Raw genomic sequence first — 26,464 nt, 5'->3', positions numbered from 1 at the left:
GAAGTCTCCAGGATCAACAGTATCCACATTCCTCGACATAACAAACCATGAAGACGTACCGAGCTTGCCGTACTTATAAAGGTTAAGTATGGAAACTTACGACACATCGACCAACTGGAATCAGGACTCGTAAGAAGACCGATAATATCTGGATTGGCTCCGAGAAACAGACGCCAACGTGACCTCCAAATGCTAATTGACGGCTTAAAGGAATCCGAGGACGTCTTCCACTTAAGTGAAGGAGGAGTTAACACAATCGATCGAAAAAATATATAAAAACAAGATCAGCCGTTATACAGGGGATGTTGCCCAGCGACACCGGAGTTTTGGGTACGCAACAATGTTGCAGAACGAGCAGTGAGCGTCGGGAGTGCTGGGAACTTACTTGTAAGCAGTAGATTAGTTCGGGGGGAGAAATCAACCGCGTCGGCCGTCGCCACGCCTATCTCAAACCGAATAAAATAAAATAAAAATTGAAAGAAATAAAATTAAAATTTATATATTGTTGATCAGCATCAATGGCCGAGTCGATTGAGTCCTGTCTGTCTGTCCGTCCCTATGAGCGCCTAGTGCTCTAAGACTAGAGCTAGAGCAACGACATTTTGTATCCAGACTTCTGCGATATGTCACTGTTACAAGTGTATTTCAAAATTTTGCGCCACTCACTTCCGCTCCGCAAAGGACGAAAATCTGTGGCATCCGCAATCATAGAGAATGACCATATGTACCAGACTGCCGAATTTTGATCAGATCGGATTATTATTATAGCCAAAAGTAACAAATCAATTTTCTGTCGCTACGCACTCTGTCGTGTCGTTCAATGTTAGCGCTGTCTGGCGGAGGAGAGCCGTACCGACTATGTATCGGGTATAAATGTAGAGCTGCGGTCGCTGCAGAAACTCACAACGTTCTTCCTCGTTTATTTATTGCAAAGCTTGCAACATAGAAACTTTATATGACAATAAATGGCTAATTCCACTCGAAATTTCACTAGAATTATCGTAAAATCAAAATAAAGGGATTACAAAATATAATAAATAAGACAAATCAGAAATTCAAAAACTATGAATTAAAAGTGCTTTGAGCAGAGCTCGAAAATAGCGGTCAACACTTTTTTCCTGTGTGGTCGGTCTGGTCACTGACAAAACAGAAAACCACGTACACTCGCTCTCTCACTGAGCAGAACATTTTCTGTGTCTTCGCTTGTGTTATATGTTTTTTGTGTCCGGTCGAGACGACAACACTAACAACACTTTACACACATACAAGATACAAACATAAATTTCACAAATATCGAGGAAATACAGGTCCCTGAGACTATATCCCAAAAGTTTCAGCTGATGTTAGGAAACCGAACAGGGGTTTTCGCAGACCCAAATGAAGCACTCCCATATAATACAAATATCATTGGCACTATCCGAACAGAAAATGAAGATCCCATATATTCAAAATTGTACCCATATCCAATGGGCGTTTCAGAATTCGTAAATGCAGAAACTCAAGACTTGTTGAAAGGTGGTATAATACGACCGTCTCGGTCACCATACAACAACCCCGTTTGGGTTGTAGACAAAAAAGCTACCGATGAACAGGGAAATAAAAAAAAAACGTTTGGTCATAGATTTCAGGAAACTAAATTTAAAAACAACAGATGACAAATATCCCATTCCCAATATAGTTTCTATATTATCCAACTTGGGTACAGCTAAATACTTTACAACCCTAGATCTTAAATCTGGATTCCATCAGATTTTACTTGCAGAAAAAGATAGAGAAAAAACAGCTTTCTCCGTAGCAAATGGGAAGTATGAGTTCTGTAGACTCCCCTTTGTCTTGAAAAATGCACCTAGTATTTTTCAGAGGGCCATTGACGACGTGCTCAGAGAGCAAATTGGGAAAACTTGCTATGTTTATGTCGATGATGTAATCATTTTTTCCGAAAACATGGAAAGCCATGTCAAGCATATCGCATGGGTCTTAGACAAACTGTACGATGCCAATATGAGAGTTTCGCGCGAAAAATCGCACTTTTTCAAGGAGAATGTCGAATACTTAGGATTTGTCGTCTCAAGTAATGGTATAAAAACATGCCCCAATAAAGTGGAAGCGATTCGTAACTACGAACAACCAACCACTTTGTTCAACGTCAGATCATTCCTTGGACTTGCAAGTTACTATAGATGTTTTATTAAAGACTTTGCATCCATAGCTAAACCCATAAGTGACATCCTTAAGGGCGAAAATGGCAAGGTAAGCGCCGGACAGTCAAAGAAAATACCAGTCAAATTAGACGAAAGTCAGTGCGCGGCATTCAATAAACTAAAAGAGATTCTGGCATCCGAAAGCGTAATGTTACTCTATCCTGACTATAAGAAAGCATTTGACCTAACAACAGATGCTTCGTCCTTCGGTCTGGGAGCCGTCTTATCACAAGACGGGAAGCCAATTACCATGATATCAAGGACACTAAATGATAGGGAACTTAACTTTGCAACAAACGAAAGAGAGCTGCTCGCTATAGTTTGGGCTTTGAAAAACCTCAGAAACTATCTATACGGAGTAAAAAATTTAAATATTTTTACAGACCATCAGCCTCTAACGTTTGCAGTTTCTGATCGCAACCCAAACGCAAAAATAAGACGTTGGAAAGCTCTCATAGACGAGTACAATGCAAATATCTTCTACAAGCCAGGAAAAGAAAACTTCGTCGCTGACGCACTAACACGACACAACATCCATACCTTAGAAGATGATGCACAGTCAGACAGGGCCACAATACACAGCAAAATATCACTTACATACACTATAGAATCAACAGACAAACCAATCAACTGTTTTCGAAACCAAATTATAATAGAGGAACATGAAGTAGCTTCAAATCGCACAACCATTTTGTTCGGTGAAAAGATCCGACATACAATATATTTCTCAAGTAGGGACTCGTTAATTAAAAAAATAAGTGACGCTGTCAAAAAAGATGTAAATGCAATCCACTGCGAATTACCCATATTAGCATTCATTCAACATAAATTAATAGAAACATTTCCAACAACAATATTCCGATACACAAAACATATAGTAAATGACATTTTGGACAAGAACGAACAAAAAGAAATAGTTATTACAGAACACAATAGAGCCCATAGGGCGGCACAGGAGAATGTAAAACAAATTTTACAAGACTATTTTTTCCCGAAAATGACCAAATTAGCAGTCGAGGTTGTTGCAAATTGCAAAATTTGTCAAACGGCCAAGTACAACCGACACCCACAAAAACAAATACTTGGGGAAACACCCATACCCTCGTATGTGGGCGAAATGCTACATATCGACGTATATTCAACCGATAAAAAATATTTCCTCACATGCATAGACAAGCTTTCAAAATTTGCAGTTGTCCAACCCATCGCTTCAAGAACAATAGTTGACATACAATCAGCAATTTTACAACTTATCAATTTTTACCGGAACACCAAGACGATCTATTGCGATAACGAACCTTCCATAAAGTCCGAGACAATAAAATCATTATTAAGTAACCAATATAACATTCAAATTATAAATGCTCCACCACTTCATAGTAATTCCAATGGACAAGTCGAAAGATTCCATAGCACCCTTAATGACATTGCGAGATGTTTAACAGCCCAAAGGAAGCTTACAAATACTGTGGAAACGATACTTCAAGCAACTATTGAATACAATAACACAGTTCACTCCGTAACGAAGAAACGTCCGGTCGATTTAATTCACTCGTCCTCCCCTGAACTTGAGGTGGAAATCAGGAATAGAGTTCATAAAGCACAACAACTCCAAATGAAAAAACTGAATGAAGTAAGACATGATAGACAGTTTCAAGTAGGTGACACAGTCCTTGTAAAAGCAAACAAACGATTAGGAAACAAACTGACACCTTTGTACACCGAAAATAAAATCGAGGCAGACTTGGGGACAACGGTCCTAATAAAAGGAAGGGTGGTCCACAAGGACAATTTAAGATAGACATCAGTTCATAATGAGTTCATATTCCTCTTCACTATTCAATATACAACAATAATAGAGGATAGAGAAGAGTTAAGAAACCAATTCCTACAATCGCAAATGAGACATTACTTTCAAGAAACAGAATAATTATTTCAGAATTAAAAGCATTAATGTTATCAGTTACACTTGCAAAGATAGGAATTGTTAACCCTTTCGTATTAGACTCTCACGATTTGAGAAGAATAATTAATGAACACTCTACGAATTTAACTATTACTGATTTAATAGAGGAAGCTAAAATCAAAGTTTTATTTAATAATGAATTCTTTCCTAAGCCTTACCTAGTTTGCAAAAAAAAAAATATATATTCTGTAAGATTAATCTGTAATCACCCTGTTGAGCACAACGGCATCACAATTAACTTCGCCGAAGACGAAAAATTGCCGACGGTGGTAACCATGTTACAGCTATCGGAAACTGCGCTACCACTCTTACAACAACATTCTGTAAAAAACTTCCCTACACAACTTGTGCGCAGCAACTACACTCCGGTGTCATCGCGCACTGTCCAACTCGGCCCAGCCATCTCGAACCTGTAACACGCATCGATGATGGCATAATCATCATAAACGACATAGTGGATACAATCGATAAACAGAACTACGCGAGGAAGTCTCCAGGATCAACAGTATCCACATTCCTCGACATAACAAACCATGAAGACGTACCGAGCTTGCCGTACTTATAAAGGTTAAGTATGGAAACTTACGACACATCGACCAACTGGAATCAGGACTCGTAAGAAGACCGATAATATCTGGATTGGCTCCGAGAAACAGACGCCAACGTGACCTCCAAATGCTAATTGACGGCTTAAAGGAATCCGAGGACGTCTTCCACTTAAGTGAAGGAGGAGTTAACACAATCGATCGAAAAAATATATAAAAACAAGATCAGCCGTTATACAGGGGATGTTGCCCAGCGACACCGGAGTTTTGGGTACGCAACAATGTTGCAGAACGAGCAGTGAGCGTCGGGAGTGCTGGGAACTTACTTGTAAGCAGTAGATTAGTTCGGGGGGAGAAATCAACCGCGTCGGCCGTCGCCACGCCTATCTCAAACCGAATAAAATAAAATAAAAATTGAAAGAAATAAAATTAAAATTTATATATTGTTGATCAGCATCAATGGCCGAGTCGATTGAGTCCTGTCTGTCTGTCCGTCCCTATGAGCGCCTAGTGCTCTAAGACTAGAGCTAGAGCAACGACATTTTGTATCCAGACTTCTGCGATATGTCACTGTTACAAGTGTATTTCAAAATTTTGCGCCACTCACTTCCGCTCCGCAAAGGACGAAAATCTGTGGCATCCGCAATCATAGAGAATGACCATATGTACCAGACTGCCGAATTTTGATCAGATCGGATTATTATTATAGCCAAAAGTAACAAATCAATTTTCTGTCGCTACGCACTCTGTCGTGTCGTTCAATGTTAGCGCTGTCTGGCGGAGGAGAGCCGTACCGACTATGTATCGGGTATAAATGTAGAGCTGCGGTCGCTGCAGAAACTCACAACGTTCTTCCTCGTTTATTTATTGCAAAGCTTGCAACATAGAAACTTTATATGACAATAAATGGCTAATTCCACTCGAAATTTCACTAGAATTATCGTAAAATCAAAATAAAGGGATTACAAAATATAATAAATAAGACAAATCAGAAATTCAAAAACTATGAATTAAAAGTGCTTTGAGCAGAGCTCGAAAATAGCGGTCAACACTTTTTTCCTGTGTGGTCGGTCTGGTCACTGACAAAACAGAAAACCACGTACACTCGCTCTCTCACTGAGCAGAACATTTTCTGTGTCTTCGCTTGTGTTATATGTTTTTTGTGTCCGGTCGAGACGACAACACTAACAACACTTTACACACATACAAGATTTTTATAGATTTGCAAAGTTTCTGACTTTTGCTAGTTTTTTTAAGCGTCAATAGTCAAATAGGAACCACTCTAACAAGCACGCATATGTTCATACGCAAAAGACACCTTTGTCGTTTGTTCGCAACAAATTGCCCAGTGAAAGACAGTAGCAAAAGAGGCTAAAAAATCTGTCTTTGCTTGAGTGAATTGAGCAAAAACTGATTTGATCTTTTCTCAATGTGTCCCTCAAATAAGAGATTTGCTCAGACACCACGAAACTGTGAAACGATATCTGCGAACTGAGAGATGGCTTCGTGTCATTGTGATTGCCAACTATGTATAAATAAAACCTGCTTAACAATTTAAATGCAAAATTCTTGATGAATTTTTCTGTACTATCTAACTTTGCAATATTAAAATGGAATTTTAGTTATATTTAGATTAATGAATGGTCTAATAGCTTTTAATTTGTCTGGCTTTTCGTTATAGCGTGGACCACGGCTTCCAAGGTGTAGTCAAGCGACACGGCTACAAGGGCATGCCTGCTTCACATGGCGTTACCAAGACTCATCGCCGTCCCGGTAACATTGGAGGTGGTGGCGAAAAGGGACGTGTCTGGCCTGGTACAAAGATGCCTGGTCATATGGGTAATCGTTGGCGTGTTCTTAAAGGCCTGCGAATTTGGCGCACTAACGCAAAGTACAATGTCATGTGGGTGCAAGGTAGCTCAGTGCCTGGACCTACCGGTGGCCTCGTATATATATACGATACGATTTTGCCCCTGCGGAAGCTGAAGCAAGCTCCGCCATTTCCGACATTTTGCGGTGAGGTGGACACTACTTTTGAGGACATTTGGTATGAACAGATGCACAAATTTAAGGATGAAACTATTATATACAAGAGTGATTAGTTTTATTTTCTATCAATTATAAAAGTCTTTATATCTAATAAAATGAAAGTTATACAAAATAAACTATATAAAGCCATGAAAAAGAACAAACCAAACGTAAAAAGAGTATGGTAAGTGTCGTCGGACGATAATTGACCGCTATAGGCGGGGTAGTATTAGATCTAGTATTTAATGTATATCGATAAAAGGTGAATTTCTAGCTACAAACGAACGGACATACTTTCGGCTACCATGAGGTGCCGCCTGGGTTTTAAGCTTCACTGTTTCACTGTCTCGTGGTTAAAGCAGGAGGACATACTGCGGTAAGAATTTTTTGGCGATATTTTGCTAGGTTATGTATCGATGTACTTCATAGAATAAAACAGCTTAGCAGCGGTGCGGCAGCTCAGAACCAGCAGGGGCCAGCAGCAGCAGCTGCATGCGACAATAACTGTTGCCGATTGATTGATGCTGTTAAAGGCATCTCCGCGTGACCACCGACATGGTATTTTCATCACAGTCCCAGGCAAGGAACTGCAAGGGCAATTTGCGCTGGAGTACAGGCAGTCAATCACCTCCAGTTAGAGAATTTCTAGGGATGCAGGCAGCGTCGATATGAGCTGGGCTGCAGGCAGCGCCCAGAGGAACGCGGACAGCGTGGATATTTGGACTGGGCTGCAGGCAGCGACCCAAAGCAGACGCAGGGAGCGTCGATTATCTGGAGCTTCTGGGAAATAGAAGGATGCAAAATTCTCCCAGAAAAAGTAACCGAATAATGGAGGGGCAATCCACCTCCACAACAACTAGTGCGTCTTCGCAATCTGGAAGTAGTGGTGCAGGAAACAGGCCGCCGAAGTCGAAAGTAATAGTTACGTCGGCTCCGCTGATTCCTAGCCAAACCATTACGGCCACCTTGGTAGTTTTACGACCAGAAGTTTTACGACCACAGCAGGAGTTTCCGCACTTGGACAGAACGAGCCACCTCTACTGCTGGATCTCTTGGAGAGAATTGCATCGTTGGAGCAGGAGCTGAAAAGGACAAGGGGCAAGAGCCCAGAACAATGTGAGCACGTAATACCTAACGGGGACGGAGTGAGCAGTCGCCATCCTATAGCGGACCACCACTGCTTGCGAGTAGCAGCTATTTTACGCCATTTTGCGCAGCCAGTACAGCGCAGACAGCGCATGGAGTCGTGCCGCCGTGTGTAGGCATCTGTAACGTCACGACGCCGACGCCACTAGCTGGATCGTACGTCTGGACGACACCAAATGGAAGCAGTGGAAACTATATGCCCCGCAAGCTTCCTGATCTGCCAGTATTTGAAGGTCAGCCCGAGGATTGGACGATCTTTCTTTGTACATATACTGAGACAACGCAAGCGTACAACTGTACAAATCCGGAGAACAACCAACGCGTGTTGAAGGCACTGAAGGATGAAGACCGCGAGACCGTCAAGTCTTTCTTGATTCATCCGAGCAACGTGAGAGCTGTTGTGGAGCAGCTGTGTTTCAGATATGGTCGACCGGAGTAGCTTGTACGCAGCCAGCTGAGTGGAATACGAGAGGTGCCCAATATTTCGGAGCACAGCCTGACGAAGATTATTCCCTTTGCAAGCCGTGTGAGTAATCTCACTGCCTTCTTGCAGTCAGCGAGGGCAGATCAGCATTTAAGCAACCCAACACTTCTGAAGAACTTGTGGCCAAACTCCGTACAAGCAAGCGAGTGGAGTGGGCAAGGCATGCTGTGACGATTATACCTTTCCCAACTATTGTGCATTTTAGTGCGTGGTGCGCTATCGTGGTGTGTACTATCGTGGACATCGAAGGGTGGGAACCAAGGCGCCGATTGCTACATGCAGGGATCGACCAATACCGCGGCGAGCAAAAAGAGAGCCGTCTCAGAGGTTGTCCAATCTGTGGGGAGGGCAACATGCAGTTAAAGGCTGAGGGACTTCAACGGAGCTTCTCCGCCAGACATCTAAATATTCAGTGGTTTGGAGGTGGATCCTCCAGGGAGCTAACCATCGTGGAACAGGCAAGCCAATTCGCTATGCGTTGTGAAACGTGTATTCCGTTTCGAGCCTGAGCATGCCGATGCTGACTCTACACCGACGAGATGTTTAAGGCGTTAATGCTAGCCTGCCAATTAGGCCCCACACAAACGCAGTGACGAAGATATTCATTGGACTGGATCACGGACATTTGGGATTTCCAATTAGATCGTGACGTTTGCCGGACAGGGACCATATGCGGCTGCAACCGAGCTGGGCTGGGTTGTCTTTGGGCCGGTAAGCGGGAAATCACACTTGCCTTCACCGCGGTCTTGCCTCCTAGCTGTATCATTGGATGACATTATTCAGAGGATGGTGGAAGACTATTACGATGTTACCAACGTTACCAGACAGGACGTTTACATGCTTGTTGTTGTGGACGTTGACATGCAATGACTGCATCTTTCAAGAGGCGATGCAGTTACTGCACCGTCAAGTGGCCCGTGTGTCGCCAGCAGAAGGCTGTTACGCGCGGATCCCAGGCAAAACGCAGCCCTCCTCCCGCCCAACCGACCGAGGGGCGCTGCCGCATGACGCGCGGTGCGTAGCCGAACCAAACGCGAACATGCAAGAAAGATAGCTATTAGACTAACATTCGAGGAAAATTAGTACTAAACTTACTAAGAAACTAAGCATGCAATCAAAGTACAAATACCACTACAGTTACTAATTAATAGAAAGGTGTGTAAGGATTAATAATTTAATAAGAGGAAGAGAATTAGTGGTGGATATAATATGGTAGAGGGAATTATAATCCGAGCATAAGACCCTAAACGGTTCATGCAAGGAATAATTCGATCTACAAAGTGGAAGGAACAACGGTATAAAATTTCTAGTCAGTCTAATAGGAATCGTGAAGTTTATGCGGCTCAACAGATCAGGGCTGTCTATGTCACCCCTGATCAAGTTGTGCATAAATATCACACCAAGCATTTTTCTACGGTTAACTAAGGATGGGAGGTTTACTAATAGTAGTCTACTAGAGTAAGATGGGAGTCTTACACCCGCATCCCAGTTAAGGCCCCGCAGAGCAAAGAGTAAAAAGTTTTTCTGTACTGATTCTATACGGTCCTGGTGTACTTTGTACTGAGGGCACCATACACAGGAGCCGTATTCTAAGATCGGACGAACAAGCGAGGTATAGAGAGTCTTTGTTATATAGGGGTCGTCAAATTCCTTTGACCACCTCTTTATAAACCCAAGCACGCCCATGGCCTTATTTACCATGGTAGAAATGTGTTCGGAAAACTTTAACTTGGGGTCTAACATAACACCCAGATCATCCACCAGGGTAATTCTCTCAAGAGAACCACCAAACGATGAAATGTCATAACTTTGCATTTCGAGGCATTAAGGTGTAACAATTTTGCACAACACCATGACTGAAAGTTATTGAGATCGGATTGCAAGCGAGAATGAAATGAAATGTCCTTGTACTGGACACAGAGTTTAACATCATCCGCATACATAAGTACTCGAGAGTATGTTAATACTGAAGGTAAGTCATTAATAAAGAGTGTGAAGAGTAAGGGGCCTAGATGGCTGCCTTGTGGTACTCCCGAAGAAACCTTTACTGGGAAAGAGAGGGAGTTTTTGAAGAGGACTCTTTGAGACCTAGAACAAAGATAGCTAGAAATCCATCTCAGGAGGTTGGGCGGAAACCCTAAAAGGTCAAGTTTATGCGCTAAAAGGGAATGGTTTACAGAGTCGAATGCTTTACTGAAGTCGGTGTAAATAACATCCGTCTGTAAGTTACCTTGAAAGCCTTTAATAACAAGTTCGTGGTGGTTGATCGCCGCCTTATAAATCCATGCTGAGTTGGAGATATAAGTGACTTGCAGAGATGTTGCAAGTGCGGAGTTAAAACCCTCTCAAAAATTTTAGGAATAGCGGATAACTTTGCTATACCTCTATAATTTTTTGCATCAGACTTGCTACCTTTTTTATGGAGAGGAATTATAAACGATTCCTTCCAGATCGGGGGGAAGCAAGAAGAATCAATGGATAGGGTGAATAGTTTAAGCAAAGGTCCACACAGAGCCTCGGCGCAGTACCTGAGTACACAACCTGGAACCCCGTCTGGACCCGGTGAAAACACCGGCTTTACTAGTCGAAGATCATGCAGTAGGAAACATTCATTTAACAAGGGACTGAAAATGCCGTTCGACCTCGGTAAACCGTATGGGTACGGATGACCAGAGTAGCTTTCCTCAGAATAGGTGGTTTGGAAGAATTGGGCAAAAAGATCGGCAATTGCCTGATCATTATTTGCCGACGTATTACAAAATGATAGCGAGGATGGGTGTGCGGACGTTCTACGCTTACTGTTTACGAAGCTGTAAAACTGTTTAGGGTCCTGAGAAAAACGTATCCTGCATCGAGATAGGTAGTTCTTATAGCATTGAGCATTAAGAACTAAAAAGTTTGACCGAGCTAATACATAGCGAGAGTGAGAAGTAGGAGAACCCACTTCTTGAAATTTTTTATAAAGTCTTGATTTTAAGTTTTTTAGACTGGATAACTCTTTGGTAAACCAAGGGGGTTTTCCAGATCTAGTCGGACAAGAAAGCGGGACACAAGAATCGAAAAATGTGCCAAGAGCATTGTAAAAAATGTTTATGCCTTTTATGATATCAGTGCACAAGTACAAAGCGGACCAATCAAAATCCCTGATGAGGTTATTAAGCTTCGCAAACTCGGCTTTACGAAAGCAGCGGACACGTTCGGGCAGCCTACTCGACCGATCCAATACAGTTGGTCCTATATCTAGCGACACCTCGAAAGTAGGGTGGTAGGCGTCTTCAGGTATAGTGAGCGGAAGGGCTCGGGTTAACAACACTATGGTCGGATCCGATACAAAGCACAGATCAAGCAATCGACCCAAGGAATTTTTCACATGGTTGACTTGAGACAGGGATAGGTCAAGCAAGCCGTCAACAAAGTCATGTCGTGACATGGGCACTAGGATACTAGACTCGTTTACCGAAGACCAAACAGTTCCTGGCAAGTTGAAGTCACCAAGAACTATCATACGATCTTTATCAGATAGCGAGGAAGAAACAGCGGTTAAAGCGGACAAGTGCTGCTCATAAATTGAAATATCCGAAGAAGGTGGGATATACGAGCAAGTAATGAATATAGCGAAAGCGGGAAGAATCAGTTTTACACACAGGAATTCCAGTTGAACTTGGACTGTGAAGTGTTCCGACGTGAAGTAAGAGTCCACTGCAATTAGAACCCCCCCTGCCCGTCATGACGAACGGTCCTTTCTAAAAGTTGTGTACCGACCTGCCAAAACCTCGGAACTAAGAATGTCTGGCTTTAACCAGGTTTCAGTAAACACAATAACGTGGGAAGCAAATGCAACACTATCCCGGAAAAGAATGCTGAGCTTACTACGCAAGCCTCTTACATTCTGATAGGTTACTAAAAGAGAAGTTAGTTTTTTGGAAAGGTGGAAGCAAGACGGGAAGTTGAGGAAGAGGAAGTTGAGGTTGAGGGTGGCACACTGGAAAGATTTGGAAGGGATATGGGGGGCCTATTCTTCACAACTGTAATCTCGGAACGGGGCACAGGCGTCTCGGATTCTTGGCTTGTCCTGAATCCGAGGCGACTGTGCTTTACGCCCTAGGGAACAGGGATACCTGTAGACCTCCAGTTTACATCAGACTTCCCGGGGCACGCGGGCTATGCCCCGGGTGACTAAACCCTTCCCGTCTACTCGTGGGACCAACAATGCCAAACAAAGCAGTAGATTAGTTCGGGGGGAGAAATCAACCGCGTCGGCCGTCGCCACGCCTATCTCAAACCGAATAAAATAAAATAAAAATTGAAAGAAATAAAATTAAAATTTATATATTGTTGATCAGCATCAATGGCCGAGTCGATTGAGTCCTGTCTGTCTGTCCGTCCCTATGAGCGCCTAGTGCTCTAAGACTAGAGCTAGAGCAACGACATTTTGTATCCAGACTTCTGCGATATGTCACTGTTACAAGTGTATTTCAAAATTTTGCGCCACTCACTTCCGCTCCGCAAAGGACGAAAATCTGTGGCATCCGCAATCATAGAGAATGACCATATGTACCAGACTGCCGAATTTTGATCAGATCGGATTATTATTATAGCCAAAAGTAACAAATCAATTTTCTGTCGCTACGCACTCTGTCGTGTCGTTCAATGTTAGCGCTGTCTGGCGGAGGAGAGCCGTACCGACTATGTATCGGGTATAAATGTAGAGCTGCGGTCGCTGTAGAAACTCACAACGTTCTTCCTCGTTTATTTATTGCAAAGCTTGCAACATAGAAACTTTATATGACAATAAATGGCTAATTCCACTCGAAATTTCACTAGAATTATCGTAAAATCAAAATAAAGGGATTACAAAATATAATAAATAAGACAAATCAGAAATTCAAAAACTATGAATTAAAAGTGCTTTGAGCAGAGCTCGAAAATAGCGGTCAACACTTTTTTCCTGTGTGGTCGGTCTGGTCACTGACAAAACAGAAAACCACGTACACTCGCTCTCTCACTGAGCAGAACATTTTCTGTGTCTTCGCTTGTGTTATATGTTTTTTGTGTCCGGTCGAGACGACAACACTAACAACACTTTACACACATACAAGATTTTTTATAGATTTGCAAAGTTTCTGACTTTTGCTAGTTTTTTTAAGCGTCAATAGTCAAATAGGAACCACTCTAACAAGCACGCATATGTTCATACGCAAAAGACACCTTTGTCGTTTGTTCGCAACAAATTGCCCAGTGAAAGACAGTAGCAAAAGAGGCTAAAAAATCTGTCTTTGCTTGAGTGAATTGAGCAAAAACTGATTTGATCTTTTCTCAATGTGTCCCTCAAATAAGAGATTTGCTCAGACACCACGAAACTGTGAAACGATATTTGCGAACTGAGAGATGGCTTCGTGTCATTGTGATTGCCAACTATGTATAAATAAAACCTGCTTAACAATTTAAATGCAAAATTCTTGATGAATTTTTCTGTACTATCTAACTTTGCAATATTAAAATGGAATTTTAGTTATATTTAGATTAATGAATGGTCTAATAGCTTTTAATTTGTCTGGCTTTTCGTTATAGCGTGGACCACGGCTTCCAAGGTGTAGTCAAGCGACACGGCTACAAGGGCATGCCTGCTTCACATGGCGTTACCAAGACTCATCGCCGTCCCGGTAACATTGGAGGTGGTGGCGAAAAGGGACGTGTCTGGCCTGGTACAAAGATGCCTGGTCATATGGGTAATCGTTCGCGTGTTCTTAAAGGCCTGCGAATTTGGCGCACTAACGCAAAGTACAATGTCATGTGGGTGCAAGGTAGCTCAGTGCCTGGACCTACCGGTGGCCTCGTATATATATACGATACGATTTTGCCCCTGCGGAAGCTGAAGCAAGCTCCGCCATTTCCGACATTTTGCGGTGAGGTGGACACTACTTTTGAGGACATTTGGTATGAACAGATGCACAAATTTAAGGATGAAACTATTATATACAAGAGTGATTAGTTTTATTTTCTATCAATTATAAAAGTCTTTATATCTAATAAAATGAAAGTTATACAAAATAAACTATATAAAGCCATGAAAAAGAACAAACCAAACGTAAAAAGAGTATGGTAAGTGTCGTCGGACGATAATTGACCGCTATAGGCGGGGTAGTATTAGATCTAGTATTTAATGTATATCGATAAAAGGTGAATTTCTAGCTACAAACGAACGGACATACTTTCGGCTACCATGAGGTGCCGCCTGGGTTTTAAGCTTCACTGTTTCACTGTCTCGTGGTTAAAGCAGGAGGACATACTGCGGTAAGAATTTTTTGGCGATATTTTGCTAGGTTATGTATCGATGTACTTCATAGAATAAAACAGCTTAGCAGCGGTGCGGCAGCTCAGAACCAGCAGGGGCCAGCAGCAGCAGCTGCATGCGACAATAACTGTTGCCGATTGATTGATGCTGTTAAAGGCATCTCCGCGTGACCACCGACATGGTATTTTTATCACAGTCCCAGGCAAGGAACTGCAAGGGCAATTTGCGCTGGAGTACAGGCAGTCAATCACCTCCAGTTAGAGAATTTCTAGGGATGCAGGCAGCGTCGATATGAGCTGGGCTGCAGGCAGCGCCCAGAGGAACGCGGACAGCGTGGATATTTGGACTGGGCTGCAGGCAGCGACCCAAAGCAGACGCAGGGAGCGTCGATTATCTGGAGCTTCTGGGAAATAGAAGGATGCAAAATTCTCCCAGAAAAAGTAACCGAATAATGGAGGGGCAATCCACCTCCACAACAACTAGTGCGTCTTCGCAATCTGGAAGTAGTGGTGCAGGAAACAGGCCGCCGAAGTCGAAAGTAACGTTACGTCGGCTCCGCTGATTCCTAGCCAAACCATTACGGCCACCTTGGTAGTTTTACGACCAGAAGTTTTACGACCACAGCAGGAGTTTCCGCACTTGGACAGAACGAGCCACCTCTACTGCTGGATCTCTTGGAGAGAATTGCATCGTTGGAGCAGGAGCTGAAAAGGACAAGGGGCAAGAGCCCAGAACAATGTGAGCACGTAATACCTAACGGGGACGGAGTGAGCAGTCGCCATCCTATAGCGGACCACCACTGCTTGCGAGTAGCAGCTATTTTACGCCATTTTGCGCAGCCAGTACAGCGCAGACAGCGCATGGAGTCGTGCCGCCGTGTGTAGGCATCTGTAACGTCACGACGCCGACGCCACTAGCTGGATCGTACGTCTGGACGACACCAAATGGAAGCAGTGGAAACTATATGCCCCGCAAGCTTCCTGATCTGCCAGTATTTGAAGGTCAGCCCGAGGATTGGACGATCTTTCTTTGTACATATACTGAGACAACGCAAGCGTACAACTGTACAAATCCGGAGAACAACCAACGCGTGTTGAAGGCACTGAAGGATGAAGACCGCGAGACCGTCAAGTCTTTCTTGATTCATCCGAGCAACGTGAGAGCTGTTGTGGAGCAGCTGTGTTTCAGATATGGTCGACCGGAGTAGCTTGTACGCAGCCAGCTGAGTGGAATACGAGAGGTGCCCAATATTTCGGAGCACAGCCTGACGAAGATTATTCCCTTTGCAAGCCGTGTGAGTAATCTCACTGCCTTCTTGCAGTCAGCGAGGGCAGATCAGCATTTAAGCAACCCAACACTTCTGAAGAACTTGTGGCCAAACTCCGTACAAGCAAGCGAGTGGAGTGGGCAAGGCATGCTGTGACGATTATACCTTTCCCAACTATTGTGCATTTTAGTGCGTGGTGCGCTATCGTGGTGTGTACTATCGTGGACATCGAAGGGTGGGAACCAAGGCGCCGATTGCTACATGCAGGGATCGACCAATACCGCGGCGAGCAAAAAGAGAGCCGTCTCAGAGGTTGTCCAATCTGTGGGGAGGGCAACATGCAGTTAAAGGCTGAGGGACTTCAACGGAGCTTCTCCGCCAGACATCTAAATATTCAGTGGTTTGGAGGTGGATCCTCCAGGGAGCTAACCATCGTGGAACAGGCAAGCCAATTCGCTATGCGTTGTGAAACGTGTATTCCGTTTCGAGCCTGAGCATGCCGATGCTGACTCTACACCGACGAGATGTTTAAGGCGTTAATGCTAGCCTGCCAATTAGGCCCCAAACAAACGCAGTGACGAAGATATTCATTGGACTGGATCACGGACATTTGGGATTTCCAATTAGATCGTGACGTTTGCCGGACAGGGACCATATGCGGCTGCAACCGAGCTGGGCTGGGTTGTCTTTGGGCCGGTAAGCGGGAAATCACACTTGCCTTCACCGCGGTCTTGCCTCCTAGCTGTATCATTGGATGACATTATTCAGAGGATGGTGGAAGACTATTACGATGTTACCAACGTTACCAGACAGGACGTTTACATGCTTGTTGTTGTGGACGTTGACATGCAATGACTGCATCTTTCAAGAGGCGATGCAGTTACTGCACCGTCAAGTGGCCCGTGTGTCGCCAGCAGAAGGCTGTTACGCGCGGATCCCAGGCAAAACGCAGCCCTCCTCCCGCCCAACCGACCGAGGGGCGCTGCCGCATGACGCGCGGTGCGTAGCCGAACCAAACGCGAACATGCAAGAAAGATAGCTATTAGACTAACATTCGAGGAAAATTAGTACTAAACTTACTAAGAAACTAAGCATGCAATCAAAGTACAAATACCACTACAGTTACTAATTAATAGAAAGGTGTGTAAGGATTAATAATTTAATAAGAGGAAGAGAATTAGTGGTGGATATAATATGGTAGAGGGAATTATAATCCGAGCATAAGACCCTAAACGGTTCATGCAAGGAATAATTCGATCTACAAAGTGGAAGGAACAACGGTATAAAATTTCTAGTCAGTCTAATAGGAATCGTGAAGTTTATGCGGCTCAACAGATCAGGGCTGTCTATGTCACCCCTGATCAAGTTGTGCATAAATATCACACCAAGCATTTTTCTACGGTTAACTAAGGATGGGAGGTTTACTAATAGTAGTCTACTAGAGTAAGATGGGAGTCTTACACCCGCATCCCAGTTAAGGCCCGCAGAGCAAAGAGTAAAAAGTTTTTTTGTACTGATTCTATACGGTCCTGGTGTACTTTGTACTGAGGGCACCATACACAGGAGCCGTATTCTAAGATCGGACGAACAAGCGAGGTATAGAGAGTCTTTGTTATATAGGGGTCGTCAAATTCCTTTGACCACCTCTTTATAAACCCAAGCACGCCCATGGCCTTATTTACTATGGTAGAAATGTGTTCGGAAAACTTTAACTTGGGGTCTAACATAACACCCAGATCATCCACCAGGGTAATTCTCTCAAGAGAACCACCAAACGATGAAATGTCATAACTTTGCATTTCGAGGCATTAAGGTGTAACAAGTTTGCACAACACCATGACTGAAAGTTATTGAGATCGGATTGCAAGCGAGAATGAAATGAAATGTCCTTGTACTGGACACAGAGTTTAACATCATCCGCATACATAAGTACTCGAGAGTATGTTAATACTGAAGGTAAGTCATTAATAAAGAGTGTGAAGAGTAAGGGGCCTAGATGGCTGCCTTGTGGTACTCCCGAAGAAACCTTTACTGGTAAAGAGAGGGAGTTTTTGAAGAGGACTCTTTGAGACCTAGAACAAAGATAGCTAGAAATCCATCTCAGGAGGTTGGGCGGAAACCCTAAAAGGTCAAGTTTATGCGCTAAAAGGGAATGGTTTACAGAGTCGAATGCTTTACTGAAGTCGGTGTAAATAACATCCGTCTGTAAGTTACCTTGAAAGCCTTTAATAATGAAAGAGGTAAACTCTAACAAGTTCGTGGTGGTTGATCGCCGCCTTATAAATCCATGCTGAGTTGGAGATATAAGTGACTTGCAGAGATGTTGCAAGTGCGGAGTTAAAACCCTCTCAAACATTTTAGGAATAGCGGATAACTTTGCTATACCTCTATAATTTTTTGCATCAGACTTGCTACCTTTTTTATGGAGAGGAATTATAAACGATTCCTTCCAGATCGGGGGAAGCAAGAAGAATCAATGGATAGGGTGAATAGTTTAAGCAAAGGTCCACACAGAGCCTCGGCGCAGTACCTGAGTACACAACCTGGAACCCCGTCTGGACCCGGTGAAAACACCGGCTTAACTAGTCGAAGATCATGAAGTAGGAAACATTCATTTAACAAGGGACTGAAAATGCCGTTCGACCTCGGTAAACCGTATGGGTACGGATGACCAGAGTAGCTTTCCTCAGAATAGGTGGTTTGGAAGAATTGGGCAAAAAGATCGGCAATTGCCTGATCATTATTTGTCGACGTATTACAAAATGATAGCGAGGATGGGTGTGCGGACGTTCTACGCTTACTGTTTACGAAGCTGTAAAACTGTTTAGGGTCCTGAGAAAAACGTATCCTGCATCGAGATAGGTAGTTCTTATAGCATTGAGCATTAAGAACTGAAAAGTTTGACCGAGCTAATACATAGCGAGAGTGAGAAGTAGGAGAACCCACTTCTTGAAATTTTTTATAAAGTCTTGATTTTAAGTTTTTTAGACTGGATAACTCTTTGGTAAACCAAGGGGGTTTTCCAGATCTAGTCGGACAAGAAAGCGGGACACAAGAATCGAAAAATGTGCCAAGAGCATTGTAAAAAATGTTTGTGCCTTTTATGATATAAGTGCACAAGTACAAAGCGGACCAATCAAAATCCCTAATGAGGTTATTAAGCTTCGCAAACTCGGCTTTACGAAAGCAGCGGACACGTTCGGGCAGCCTACTCGACCGATCCAATACAGTTGGTCCTATATCTAGCGACACCTCGAAAGTAGGGTGGTAGGCGTCTTCAGGTATAGTGAGCGGAAGGGCTCGGGTTAACAACACTATGGTCGGATCCGATACAAAGCACAGATCAAGCAATCGACCCAAGGAATTTTTCACATGGTTGACTTGAGACAGGGATAGGTCAAGCAAGCCGTCAACAAAGTCATGTCGTGACATGGGCACTAGGATACTAGACTCGTTTACCGAAGACCAAACAGTTCCTGGCAAGTTGAAGTCACCAAGAACTATCATACGATCTTTATCAGATAGCGAGGAAGAAACAGCGGTTAAAGCGGACAAGTGCTGCTCATAAATTGAAATATCCGAAAAAGGTGGGATATACGAGCAAGTAATGAATATAGCGAAAGCGGGAAGAATCAGTTTTACACACAGGAATTCCAGTTGAACTTGGACTGTGAAGTGTTCCGACGTGAAGTAAGAGTCCACTGCAATTAGAACCCCCCCTGCCCGTCGAGACGAACGGTCCTTTCTAAAAGTTGTGTACCGACCTGCCAAAACCTCGGAACTAAGAATGTCTGGCTTTAACCAGGTTTCAGTAAACACAATAACGTGGGAAGCAAATGCAACACTATCCCGGAAAAGAATGCTGAGCTTACTACGCAAGCCTCTTACATTCTGATAGGTTACTAAAAGAGAAGTTAGTTTTTTGGAAAAGTGGAAGCAAGACGGGAAGTTGAGGAAGAGGAAGTTGAGGTTGAGGGTGGCACACTGGAAAGATTTGGAAGGGATATGGGGGGCCTATTCTTCACAACTGTAATCTCGGAACGGGGCACAGGCGTCTCGGATTCTTGGCTTGTCCTGAATCCGAGGCGACTGTGCTTTACGCCCTAGGGAACAGGGATACCTGTAGACCTCCAGTTTACATCAGACTTCCCGGGCACGCGGGCTATGCCCCGGGTGACTAAACCCTTCCCGTCTACTCGTGGGACCAACAATGCCAAACTCAAATTTAAAAATTAACGAGGGGGAACGTTTTGAGTTGCTGCGGAGACCGCAACTCTACATTTATACCCGATACTTAGTCAGTATGGCTCTCCTCCGGCAGACGCCGCTAATAGTAAACGACACGACAAAGAGTGCGTGCGAGAGAGACAGAAAATAAGTCTGAGCGTGACGTCGTGCGCTGCGTAGCCACTGCAAATTGATTTCTTGCCTTTGGCTACAAAAATGATCCGATCTGATCCAGATTCAGCAATCTGATAGATATGGTCATTATCTATGATTCTCGAATGTGCAATATTGTGGATGCAACAGATTTTCGTCCTTTGTGGGGGCGGGATATCTTATATCTTCTAAAGTGCAAAATCTGAACCAGATCTTTTAAATATTATAGCCAGAATCAAGAAAACAACTTCATTCTCTCTCACTCTGTCTCTCTCTAACACACAGGTTTCATGGTCGGCTTTGCCTATTGCAAGATGTGAATTCAAGGCTCTCAGTGTCTATAAGAGCTAGAGTAACCAAATTTGGTATCCACACTCCTGTGATATCGGACCTTGACAAGTTTGTTTCAAAATTTCACCCCACTCGCTTCCGCCCCCACAAACGACGAAAATCTGTGGCATCCACAATATTGAACATACTAGAAAACTCATAGAGAATGACCATATCTATCAGATTGCTGAATCTGGATCAGATGGGATCATTTTTATAGCCTAAAGGAACGAATCAATTTTCAGTGGCTACGCAGCGCCCGACGACACGCCCAGATTATCTGTCATTCTCGCACGCACTTTTTGTCGTGTCCTTTAATATTAGCGGTGTCTGCCGGAGAAGACCCATACTGACTAAGTATCGGGTATAAATGTTGAGTTGAGGTCGCCGCGGTCACAACGTTCCCCCTCGTTATACCCGATACTGTAACAGATAACGAAGCAGGAGGCTAGGATCTGAAGCGGTAGACGAGCAGATGGAGGGTATGATCAAGATCCATGCACGCGTTGCTGCCGGTCTCATGGTTAGTCGGGTAGAGTGGGGGTGGGGTAGGGAGAGATCGCGTCACGAGCTCGAGCACTAGGAGCAAAGACAATAAAAATAAGTTTCGCGTGCGGTTCAAGGTTCAGACGGAAGAAATTTACAGAGAAAATGACAGTGTAGGGAGATGAGTCAGCGGAACTAATTCGAGCGGGAGTTGCTTGCGGTGTCATTGCAACTCGGTATGCCCACCCTTCCTTGATCGCACCGGTCCAAATAGGCTGAGTAATGGGTAACGATCCCTAAAATAAACGCTCTACTTCTGCTAGGTTACGTCATCTCGGCGCCACATGATCCTTAATAACGGCAACAATTAACGGGACTTCATTACAAACAGTTTATTCATTAAACTTTTCTACAAGCTCTCATGGCTGCTAAGAGGGTAGATATATATGTATAAAGGCTACTAAAGTAATAAGGATAATATGTTCAAATAAGCTGCAATTAAGATTAATTATATATATAACGAGGGGGAACGTTGTGAGTTGCTGCGGACACCGCAACTCTACAGTTATACCCGATACTAAGTCAGTATGGCTCTCCTCCGGCAGACGCCGCTAATATTAAACGACACGACAAAGAGTGCGTGCGAGAGAGACAGAAAATCAGTCTGAGCGTGACGTCGGGCGCTGCGTAGCCACTGCAAATTGATTTGTTCCTATTGGCTATAAAAATGATCTGATCTGATCTGATCCAGATTCAGCAATCTGATAGATATGGTCATTATCTATGATTCTGCGTTTTTAGTTTTCTCGAATGTACAATATTGTGGATGCAACAGATTTTCGTCCTTTGTTTGGGCGGAAGGGGGTGGGGTGAAATTTTGAGATACACGTTTTATAGTAAGATCTAACAGGAGTGCGGATACCAAATTTGGTTACTCTAGCCTTAATAGTCTCTGAGATTTTTGAATATCCCCAGATTTTCGTCCTTTGCGGGGGCGGAAGGGGGTGTGGCGAAATTTTGAAACAAACTCGTCTCGGTCCGATATATTTGGAGTGTGGATACCAAATTTTGTTGCTCTAGCTTTTGTAGTCTCTGAGATCTAGGCGCTAATGTTTTACTCTAAGCAAAGCCGCCTATGCTACGTGTGTGTTAGAGAGAGACAGGGCGAGAAAAAATGAATTGTTTTCTTGATGCGATCCAATTCAGATTCCGCAGTCTTAAAGATATGGTCATTCTCTACAATTCTACGTTTTTGGTTTTCTCATATCTTTAAAATTGTGGATGCCACAGATTTTCGTCCTTTGTGGGGGCGGAAGTGGGCGATGCGAAGTTTTGAAATATTTTTGTAGCAGTGACATATCACAGAAGTCTGGGTCCAAAACATCGTTGCTCTAGCTCTTATAGTCTTTGAGCACTAGGCGCTGAAGGGGACGGACAGACGGACGGACGGACAGACGGACAGACGGACAGACAGACAGGGCTCAATCGACTCGGCTATTGATGCTGATCAAGAATATATATACTTAATGGGGTCGGAAACGATTCCTTCTGGACGTTACACACATCCACTTTTACCACAAATCTAATATACCCCAATACTCATTTTGAGTATCGGGTATAAAAATATCATGATGAAAGATCTTAGTAGACTAGGGTCAACTAATTATATATAATTATATACACAAATAGAAATATATTCGAAGGGTTTTCAGTTTAAATGCAAAAACAAGGGACGGATGGATGCATCTTTAAAGTGCACAGCAATTGCTTGTGGGGTAATCCCAATCACAAGTTCGGTTGTCGATAGATTCGGAGTTGCAGAAAGTTACATTGCTTGCGAAAGAGCAGAGCAAAACAAACACGTGAACAATTGGATTGGTCAGCGTTACAGTACGGCTGGGAAGTTTACGGTCGAGGCATGGAATCTTTAAGGTTGCTTCGACTTGCGTAAAATTTTGAATTCACATATAGCAAACGTTCACAGGTTATCACTCACATTACGATCAAATCCAACGATGAAAGCGCTTCCATGTGGTCGATGAGGGTGGCTGAAAACTTGTAAATATCAGTGTGTCAGAGTAGATAGGCGATATGCGCGAGTATTAGTTTTAGTTCCTTTCCTTCTAGTTGCACATTTCTTTATGATAAACCAAACAAACCGAATCACACGAATTTAACTTTTAATGTTAATCCTAGGGTCAGTACAATAGTGGGGTTCCAAAGTATTATTCTAATATGAAGAAATGCATGGGCATAGCCATCATGATCGAGACACCGAATGACTTCATCAGCAACGCAAACAGTATTACGGCACCGGTAATTGTCTTCTCCTTTAGCGTTATTGTTCGTATGCAGGCGGCGTAAGCGACTTAGCAATGACGAAAGTCACTGAAGAGGGAATAGTCAATTTCACACATATGTACATATGTATGTCACTGCACGCGTAGATATAAGCCAATCGACCGTTTTTCACTGGTGTAGGCCGAGCAAGGCTTGTATGTGTGTGGACCCACGCCGGTAAACGCTGCGGTAAATACAGTGATGCTCACATGTATGCAGACGCCACGCCGAAAGAAGATTTGGGGGCGAAGACGGCTAACACATACTGTAGTCGATCGGTACGATGGGTACTTATATGTGTGGTAAGGTGACGAGACTGTAGTGGGTACGGCTTACGGCACTACGACCGGCGTTTCGTACGGTATTACGTACGACCAAACCTATGGTTAGGTTTTTAAGAAAAAAAACGAACTTTAATTTTCTGTTGGCCGGCAGTTGGGGTACAATTTCACTCACCCGATGGGTTCGGCCTTCGCTTAATAAACGTAGGAATGGTCGGCTGATCTTTTGACTAGATCTTAGCCACGATGGACACGCGGTAATTACGGTCGAGGTTAGAATTTTTCCTTTCACTGCACTACTTGAGTATTTTCCTCAGACGTCCGTCTGGGATTGCGAGTAAAATTGGAAAGAACATGCCTAAGCCACTCTCCTTCCGCTTGAGCCCTTGGTTCTCTCATTCCCCTTTTCTCACCACACCTTGACAGTAGCCGCTGTTAACTTGTGTCATTTTTTTCTTGCGCGTAACTGCCCAAAAGGTGCAAGGTGCATGTCTAAGGAAAGGGGAAACCGTGGGACGGTTATCCGATATTTTTGGTTGGACAGGCGCCACTACAATACTCAAAATGAGTATAGGGGTATTTTAGATTTGTGGTGAAAATGGATCTGTGTAACGTCCAGAAGGAATCGTTTCCGACCCCATAAAGTATATATATTGTTGTGTGTGCCGCCGTGTGTAGGCATCTGCAACGTCACGACGCCGACGCCACTAGCTGGATCGTACGTCTGGACGACACCAAATGGAAGCAGTGGAAACTATATGCCCCGCAAGCTTCCTGATCTGCCAGTATTTGAAGGTCAGCCCGAGGATTGGACGATCTTTCTTTGTACATATACTGAGACAACGCAAGCGTACAACTGTACAAATCCGGAGAACAACCAACGCGTGTTGAAGGCACTGAAGGATGAAGACCGCGAGACCGTCAAGTCTTTCTTGATTCATCCGAGCAACGTGAGAGCTGTTGTGGAGCAGCTGTGTTTCAGATATGGTCGACCGGAGTAGCTTGTACGCAGCCAGCTGAGTGGAATACGAGAGGTGCCCAATATTTCGGAGCACAGCCTGACGAAGATTATTCCCTTTGCAAGCCGTGTGAGTAATCTCACTGCCTTCTTGCAGTCAGCGAGGGCAGATCAGCATTTAAGCAACCCAACACTTTTGAAGAACTTGTGGCCAAACTCCGTACAAGCAAGCGAGTGGAGTGGGCAAGGCATGCTGTGACGATTATACCTTTCCCAACTATTGTGCATTTTAGTGCGTGGTGCGCTATCGTGGAGTATACTATCGTGGACATCGAAGGGTGGGAACCAAGGCGCCGATTGCTACATGCAGGGATCGACCAATACCGCGGCGAGCAAAAAGAGAGCCGTCTCAGAGGTTGTCCAATCTGTGGAGGGCAACATACAGTTAAAGGCTGAGGGACTTCAACGGAGCTTCTCCGCCAGACAGGTGGAGGTACGTGAGGAGGCATTGACTATGCTCTTCATGCCTACGAAGTGCTCATACGACTAGATCCTGCAAGGTCGCAGAAGGTTAGCGAAACCAGCAGACAATAGTTTTTAGACGTAGCCTGTACAGAGGGGCTTTGCAGGCGGATGCGGCCGCACAGATGATCTTAAATTGTGTCGACGCAGAAAGAGGCCGCCTACTGTTCACTATACTGCCAGTAACGCTGTACGGAGCAAACCGACGAGTGGATACATACACACTTCTGGATGAAGGATCATCTGTTACGATGAACGACGACTTCCTCAGAAAGGATGTGGGCGTGCAAGGTGAGCGTCGTCATCTAAATATTCAGTGGTTTGGTGGTGGATCCTCCAGGGAGCTAACCATCGTGGAACAGGCAAGCCAATTCGCTATGCGATGTGAAACGTGTATTCCGCTTCGAGCCTGAGAATGCCGATGCTGACTCTACACCGACGAGATGTTTAAGGCGTTAATGCTAGCCTGCCAATTAGGCCCCACACAAACGCAGTGACGAAGATATTTATTGGACTGGATCACGGACATTTGGGATTTCCAATTAGATCGTGACTGTTTGCCGGACAGGGACCATATGCGGCTGCAACCGAGCTGGGCTGGGTTGTCTTTGGGCCGGTAAGCGGGAAATCACACTTGCCTTCACCGCGGTCTTGCCTCCTAGCTGTATCATTGGATGACATAATTCAGAGGATGGTGGAAGACTATTACGATGTTACCAACGTTACCAGACAGGACGTTTACATGCTTGTCACAACTGTAATCTCGGAACGGGGCACAGGCGTCTCGGGTTCTTGGCTAGTCCTGAATCCGAGGCGACTGTGCTTTACGTCCTAGGATACAGGGGTCACGAGAGAATCGGCCCCCGCCGTAACTGTACACACTGGTGGAAGTGCGACTATACTCTCCCCGTGAGGGCGGCTGGACACAGGTCCTTGTACGGTCATGTCTCTGCCAGGATGCTTGCTAATTGTAGTCGGGCGGAGAGAAGAAAACTCTCAGTGAAATAACCCCAATCCAAGGTGACACTGTCATATGCCGAAGGATGCATGGCCGAGGGGGTGCTCGGTCGCTAATATGCGAACTCGGGATACCTGTAGACCTCCAGTTTACATCAGACTTCCCGGGGCACGCGGGCGGGTGACTAAACCCTTCCCGTCTACTCGTGGGACCAACAATGCCAAACTCAAATTTAAATATTAGAAACACCGCAAAGGAGCTCGGTACTCCTCTTAAA

General features: G+C 44.2%; 2 protein-coding genes and 1 long non-coding RNA gene across 4 annotated transcripts in view; 2 read left to right on the top strand and 1 right to left on the bottom strand.

Moving 5' to 3' along the window:
- Positions 1-6,877, top strand: part of LOC117186141 (39S ribosomal protein L3, mitochondrial-like) — a 65,043-nt gene extending 58,166 nt beyond the window's left edge. The window contains exon 4 of the mRNA XM_033386319.1: positions 6,394-6,877. Coding sequence (XP_033242210.1) covers positions 6,394-6,814 — 421 coding nt within the window. The 3' untranslated portion in view covers positions 6,815-6,877. The remainder of the gene's footprint in view (positions 1-6,393) is intronic.
- Positions 6,878-12,373: 5,496 nt separating this feature from the next.
- LOC117186110 (39S ribosomal protein L3, mitochondrial-like) lies at positions 12,374-14,425 on the top strand. The gene is made up of 2 exons (XM_033386205.1): positions 12,374-12,397; positions 13,913-14,425. The coding sequence occupies exons 1-2, from the start codon at positions 12,374-12,376 to the stop codon at positions 14,360-14,362; spliced, it is 474 nt and encodes a 157-aa protein (XP_033242096.1). The 3' UTR covers positions 14,363-14,425.
- Positions 14,426-21,065: 6,640 nt separating this feature from the next.
- Positions 21,066-24,183, bottom strand: LOC117186844. 2 transcript variants are annotated; one of them, XR_004471718.1, is made up of 3 exons: positions 23,925-24,183; positions 23,125-23,848; positions 21,066-21,097 (listed from the first exon to the last, which is right to left on the bottom strand). It is a non-coding gene; the product is annotated as an uncharacterized LOC117186844 (long non-coding RNA). The 2 variants fall into 2 exon arrangements; XR_004471717.1 differs by lacking the exon at positions 21,066-21,097 and adding an exon at positions 22,836-23,024.
- Positions 24,184-26,464: the final 2,281 nt, after the last annotated feature.

The sequence above is a fragment of the Drosophila miranda genome, chromosome XR (genome assembly GCF_003369915.1).
Source record: "Drosophila miranda strain MSH22 chromosome XR, D.miranda_PacBio2.1, whole genome shotgun sequence".
NCBI lineage: Eukaryota > Metazoa > Arthropoda > Insecta > Diptera > Drosophilidae > Drosophila > Drosophila miranda.
This window is presented reverse-complemented; position numbering and strand designations above follow the sequence as displayed.